Source organism: Phoenix dactylifera, chromosome 12 (genome assembly GCF_051530095.1).
Source record: "Phoenix dactylifera cultivar Ajwa chromosome 12, Ajwa_hap1_PhDact_Kaust_v1.1, whole genome shotgun sequence".
In the NCBI taxonomy this organism is placed as follows: Eukaryota; Viridiplantae; Streptophyta; class Magnoliopsida; order Arecales; family Arecaceae; genus Phoenix; species Phoenix dactylifera.
In genome coordinates, this window is record NC_143201.1 from 28952262 (window position 1) to 28958867 (window position 6606).

Sequence of the window (6606 nt, forward strand, 5' to 3'; positions counted from 1 at the left end):
CGGTCTTAAATTTCAGCAGAAGATTGACTTACAGAGGGACTTGTGCACATACATTCCCATATGAATGCAACTGTACGATGATTTCTGAGAAGAACTATGCAACATTCCTAAAGAAAGAGGAAAAAATAAACTTACATTCCCATCGATTCAGGTAAAGGTAACGATCGTGATAACAAAGATAGATCTAGCAACCAGTTTTAGGCTTCGGCTACAATTCTATTGGAGAAAAAGATGGGGCAACTGCCAGTCAATCAACTATTTCACCGATCAAAATGAGACAGCCAGGGATCTAAATCAGACAAAGTTCAGGTCAAAAACAAGAAACCTATCACTTTAAAAAAAATAACAAGAAATATCACCATGTAGCATGTAGTCATGGACCTAAAATGTTAGATTTGGATAGACACTTTTTCCAGTTAATTAGACATCGATCATGGTCGAAAATAATTCAGACTTTGGTTCTTTAAATTTCATTAATTCAAGATTTAGATCCTTAACCATTTGGAGTTGGTTTATTTTGTCAACAACAGATATCTGCTCAACTCTTTTCGCATCTTCTTTCCCAATACTTCCACTTGGGGTTGTTTTTCATAGTTATAGTTCCAGAGATTAATGATAAAGGCAGAGCAGTACTATAGAATATGGATATGAGAAACTCCAATCCCATGGAGAGACGCCCAAGTTTTTCCCTCCAAAACTCTCTGGAGGGGAAACCGTGCATGAAGGAGAGGGAGGCAGGTGGGGATGATAGCTAGCTAGGTTGAGGAGAGAGATGCTGTGTCTGTATCAGTACGTTGGTGGCTTCTGAACTCTTATACCGCCTTCAGAAGGTTATCAAGGAGTCTGCACAGGCTAACTGGAGTCTTCTGAGTTCATTCTACCTCTATCACTTCCCCTTGGGTCAAGTTGAGGAGTCCTCAAAATATTCTGGTGCGTTGTCTTGGTATTAGCAATTGAGTTATAGGTGTTTGGTTATGCTTGTTCCTCTATTTGCTGGTTTTCTTCTGCTCTTGCCAGCTAACTGAGGTTGTCTGAAAGCTGAGCTAAATTCTCTCTTTTTTTTTTCTTTTTTTTTTTTGAAAAGATCAAAATGGAGGAAGTAAGGAACTTCCCCCTATCTATTAAGATATAAGTAGTCTGAAATTATGTACAAGAGAATGCAGAAAAGAGGAGAAAGAAGAGAGCATATGGAGAAGAACAAAAACAGTCAGAAAACCGAGTTAGATTCTCACCTACTGTTCTATATCTGCCCCTTTCCGCTTTCCATATCGGATCATTTGTATATTCTTACTCTCTGCACATTCTTACCTCTCAAACTTCTTTATACACTGTTTTTGCTAACAAATTCTGGTGGTGGCTGAAACCCCATTAGTCTCCATTTTCTTCCGGAAAAAAAAGAAAGAAAAAAGAAAATAACCCAGTAAGTAAATTATAGTTAAAACAATCCTTTGATCCAGGTCATATGTTGGCAAGCAATCATAGAGATGCATGCTAACTTTTTGCCATCAGTGGCATCGTGCCTCGTTGGTTTTATATAAGAGTGGTACCATACATCACCCCATGCCTTATTTTACAGTAAAAAGTATGGTAAACTATAACCATGAAATGAAACACCTGGATCTCCAATGCCTCAAATGCCCTCATCGTTAGCTACTATGGAAAGCCATAACTTTTAAGGATGGTTAACAGCACGCAGATCTTTTTCTGAGAGAGAGAACAGCAACAGGCAAATGAAAAGTAAATAACAATACACGATAATGAATTAGCTTGAGGAGCTCCATAGATATTGAAGGACTGAAGAAGTAGACATCCAGTGCTGCCCAAGTTCTTAATAGCTCGTAAAGATAATTTTACTTTTCCATTAATTCACGGCCTTGCTACATCTTATATTCCTGCTCCACAAACATGCAGTCGCTGGTCGCACTAGAACAAGAAGAATTAATACTTGAGATGGAAAAAGAAAACAGAAAAGAAGCCAGTGCTCAACTGCAGATGCGGCCCCAAGATAGATCCATCAGCAAGAGTGCTGCGTCTCTCTCATCCTGTGGGAAGACTCGATGGACAGCTGAACTCTTGCTTAAACTTATCATGACATCATCAAAACACTTCTTTTGAGTAGTAGTGGCGATGGCGTTCTTGCACCGTTTCTTGAATGGTATCGTGCGATCAACATCAGATTTTTTCTCTTTCCGCATCTTGCCAGGTGCTTCGCTAGGGATTAACACACCACCTGCAGCAGCAGCAGCCATGGCTTGTCGAGCCTTCCTTTGCCTTATTCCACAGGCATTACAAAGAGACTGCAGCATGCAGTACAAGAACAATTGGAGATAAAGATAGATCGCTAGGTTGATCAACAGAACTAAAGATACAGGGAGAGAGAGAGAGACGTGGATACCTTAGGGCCACGAGGACCACTCCTCCACAAAGGGGTCTTTGTGGTATTGCAGTCCGAGCACACTCTGATGATACCACTTGGGGAGTTGCTGCTGTTGTTGCGCATGCTTGTGCTACTGTCTTGGCCTCGATCTTGAAGTATTTGCATGTTTCTCCTTGTTTTGCTCATGATGTCATGACCGGAATTCATCATCTTCCTCATAAATCGCATCTTGGAAGGCATCCACTTACCGGGGCCATGCAGATCTTCCTGATTAACACATCGACCATGAGAAGCTTGCTCGACGGTATAGTTACTGTTGTTGTTGTCGTTGTTGTTGTAGTTGGTTGGAAATGAGACCAGGTGATCACTTGATTTACTGATCAACAAATGATCCTCGGGCTACCAATGGAAAAGAAGATACAAAAATCATAGACTCATACAAACTTATCCCACTTTTTACAAGTTTATCAGATGGACCTAGATCACATGAATTATATTGAATATGAAATTAAATTCCTTACCTCTTGCTGCAGGAGGTGATTATCTCTGTCATTTGCTCCTTGTTCTTGTGAAGTATTGAAGAGAATGGAACATGAGCACGAAGGAGTATCACTTGCTAGAGTGAACGGAGGAAGGTGACTTTGATCTTCACCTCCCTCTGCTAGAGGGATAGGAGAAAATTGATTCATATCCCAGAGAGAGAGAGAGAGAGAGAGAGAGAGAGAGAGAGAGAGAGAGAGAGGGTACTAGGAACTAAGCTATAGATATGGGCAGGGAGGGGACGAGGAGACTAGATCTAGGATTCATCAATCAGTGGGAAGGGGTAATTAAATTCCCTTTTATGAGGAAAACAAAGAAGTGAAAGAACAATAAGAGAAGGGCCTTGGCAGGCATTCACGTGACTCGCTATTAGGTGAGAGAGACACCGCGGAGCACGGAAAGGATGGATAGAAGCAAAAATATATATTTTCAGCCTCACACTGCATTCCAAGGCACCAAATATGACATACTCGACCTCATTGAATAGAAAATTCCAACTTAAGGCATCTCTCTCTCCCTCTCGATCTCCTCCTTCTCAGGTACTGCCAGAGGCCATTTGTTGTGAGAGCAGGCAAAGGGACAAGAATAGCCCCTTCACCCAACCTTTCTCAACCTTGTGTAGATATTACCTTGGGCAGTTAAAAACAGGAGTGGTCTCAGATCTCTTGCCCCTCTCCCCACAAAAACAGTCTGCTCTGCTCATATGGGCAAGAAAAACCGCTGGCAGAGTGAGATCTCTTCCACGAAACCATATGCTTCCATCCACATAGGCCAAATTAAGCAAGTTGTAGCTCTCGTGATCCCATAGAGACCGTTGTAGACTATTATTCAACTTATTCGACTGTTTTAAGAGTTACCGCTGGACAGCGGTTGTATCATTATTTCTTCCACAATTAGATGGTGCAATAGCTGCTTCAAGATCCATGCATGCAAATGGAACGGATAAATGAAAGACTTCCAATGTCTTGAGATATATATACATATACAGGGCACGATCCAACTATCCGAGAGCGAAAGATCGATATATGCAAAACCCAAACCCGTTACCACTTCCAAACAAGCCGTTGCTGGCAAAATAGCTAATGCGACATGAAAGTACGTGACCGCCCTTGAGATATTACTTTAGAAGCAGCTAAACTGTAGGAGATAAATATCCGATAGATTAATCAAGTAGAGAGAGATAAAGCTTAGATATGCAAGCTTGAGTTGAAGTGGACTAATGAACGTACATCTGCTTCAAGCTCGTCCAGCTTCTTATCGGATGGATGATCACTAGATAACGTCACCGTGAGGCGAGAGACGACGTTTAGTTTGTATGATCGCTAGTGTGGATACGTATTAGGTTTGCGCATCACTCCCGGGCTTGGAGGGAGAAGGAGAGGAGCGAAATAGCTCCGAGAACTCATTGTCAAATCTGCAAGGTGTAGGGCTCATTGATCGAGTATGACCAACGGAGTGTGGCTTTCAAAACGATGTCTGCAAATCGAAGGGTCATGGCTCGGAGGTACAAGACACGGACGTCCATGCTACGTGGACCCAGCTGACTCCCTCTCTCTTTCTTTCTCTCTCTCTCACACACGTACACACGCACATACAAGGACACACAATATTATAGAATTTCATTTTTTTTATTGAAATTATGTACGTATTCGATCGGAACCAGAGGTTGTCAGGATATCAGAGACGGTGGCTGATGATTTTGGGATGTTGATGCCGATCCCCTCCGTAAACCTGCAAAGCAACGGTCAAAAAATGAAAGTTCGCGGGATTGGCTGCGTGGAGCCCTCCGATACTGAGTCAGTAAAAATTTTATAAATCAAAAATAAGAAATAAAAAATAGAAACTGAGATTCTAGAGATTCAGTCCTCTTTGGCCAACTTGATTTTTTTTTTTTTTGTTGATTTTTAGTGTTTTTTTTAGAGAACCTCTCGAATCTAAATATGTTAAAATATGTTAAAATTGTATTTTAACAAACTTGAGGCCATGCCGCAACGGATTGCCGATGTGGCTTAAAAATTTTGAGAATGTACTGCAACAATCTGACACTTGGTAGAACCAGGCACGCCCTAGAGATGGTTAAAGCCGAGTTGCTTCTTCTATAGAGAAGTGCTACTCAGCACGGGTCAATGGTCATGGTTGTAAAATTGAGTCAGGAGGAAACTGGCCTTCAGGGTTGAACGTTTTTGCTTTGCTCGGCCTGCCCCTCTGCACCGGACCAAGGAGACTAGATCGAGATGCTGCAGAGGAACCTTAGATGCATGGAGACAGTAGCATGGGCTATGCAACGAAGTTGTTATGCGTCATATCACTCTAATCTTTAATTGTCATAACATAGACAAGCAGTTATTGGGTAGGTGCACGGTCCCTATCTTTTCTTTTTTTTTTTAGCATAAACAAAATTTTTTCTATGGCCTGGAGGAGAATGTGTTTGTAAGGTAAACGATAGATCTCCCGCGCGAAGTTATTGATTAGAGTAACGAAGGAGAAAGAAAACTAAAGAGAAACAGAAGAGAGGAAAAGAGAGCAAGGTTCATTTGATCTTGCAACTGGAAACGACTCAGATTTTCTTTAACTCTCCTAAAGTGCAGCTTCACTCGTCTATGATCCTGCATTCTCTAAAACAAGGTTATCAAAGACTCCAGAACCCTCTTAATCTTACAAATAAAGTCCATAATGCCTGTGTGGTATTCCTAATGATTCTCTGATTCCTCTCTATACGGACTTGCCGGCACATTGCAGCAGCGGTTGTCCATCCTTTTCTCCAACTCATCCATACACACACTTTGGACTCCAGCTGCCAAACAAAGCCGCTAGGTGCGAAGGTTTTCTGCAAATATTAATTATGTGCCAGAAATGCTTGCAAATGCTAGTAACCAAGGTATTTAGTTGGAAAGAGTTGGACTCTGGAATGGAAATAGAAATAAACGACTTCTATTCTAGCCGTTTTATTTGGGGATTTTCATTCCCATTCTGATTCCGGGGGAGAATGAGAATGCTCCAATTCTCCCAAACCTAATCCTTACTCTCTCTTAGTATTCAAATCCTACCTTGATTCTGATTTCGATTCCGATCACAAACCAAATGCGTCGGAGGATATGACCATTCCGATTCTCATTCTAATTTTGACTCCAGTCGCGAACCAAACGTGTCCTCAATTCCTCTTTAACAAGTTATCGGTTGTGAAAATATTGACCAATATCCACAGAAGCTTTAGAAGAGAATGCCCTAGTTCGGTTCCATCTTCACTAAATATATCAAAGTCATTAGGGTGACATGTTGAAGTATTTGCTTCAACTTAGTAGCCTCTTCTTGTTCCTTCTCTATCAGCATGTACATGAACTTTGGCCAAATAGTTGGCCTTCCATTTACTATACTCACATGGTCTTAGACCAAGCTTCTCTATCAGCATGTACATGAGCTTACTAATTAAACCAGCCTTCCTCTCACAAACAAAAACTTCGCTATCCAACCAACTATTTTTTTTTTCAAATTGTCAATTAGAACCACCGAGTCCTCCCTTCTCAACTTTGAATGATGCAGCGGCTAGCCCAAATACTTGGAATGTATGAATACTCCTTGACAACTGCAAGAACCTATATAGGCATGTGTTTAGTCTCGTATCGCTTATTCGCTGGGGAGATTTTAGGTACTTATATAGGATTAAGAAATCTGAGTAATGTGCCTTGTGT

At 41.3% G+C, this 6606-nt stretch overlaps 1 protein-coding gene across 2 annotated transcripts; it reads right to left on the reverse strand.

The window, feature by feature from the left end:
• Positions 1-1755: 1755 nt before the first annotated feature.
• LOC103709592 (protein CYTOKININ-RESPONSIVE GATA TRANSCRIPTION FACTOR 1-like) lies at positions 1756-3969 on the reverse strand. 2 transcript variants are annotated; one of them, XM_089926767.1, is made up of 3 exons: positions 2899-3969; positions 2396-2644; positions 1756-2297 (listed from the first exon to the last, which is right to left on the reverse strand). In XM_089926767.1, the coding sequence occupies exons 1-3, from the start codon at positions 3064-3066 to the stop codon at positions 1983-1985; spliced, it is 732 nt and encodes a 243-aa protein (XP_089782893.1). In that variant the 5' UTR covers positions 3067-3969; the 3' UTR covers positions 1756-1982. The 2 variants fall into 2 exon arrangements, with proteins under 2 accessions (XP_089782893.1, XP_008793253.4); XM_008795031.6 differs by having other exon boundaries at positions 2396-2776; positions 2899-3958.
• Between the last annotated feature and the right edge of the window lie 2637 nt (positions 3970-6606).

Bases quoted from the DNA above. Each gene is read 5' to 3' on its own strand.
- LOC103709592 (XM_008795031.6), bottom strand. From the start codon at position 3,066: ATGAATCAATTTTCTCCTATCCCTCTAGCAGAGGGAGGTGAAGATCAA. The intron at 2,777-2,898 runs GTAAGGAATTTA...TTCCATTGGTAG, and splicing joins ATCACCTCCTGCAGCAAGAG to CCCGAGGATCATTTGTTGAT. The intron at 2,298-2,395 runs GTATCCACGTCT...TGCATGCTGCAG, and splicing joins GTGGTCCTCGTGGCCCTAAG to TCTCTTTGTAATGCCTGTGG.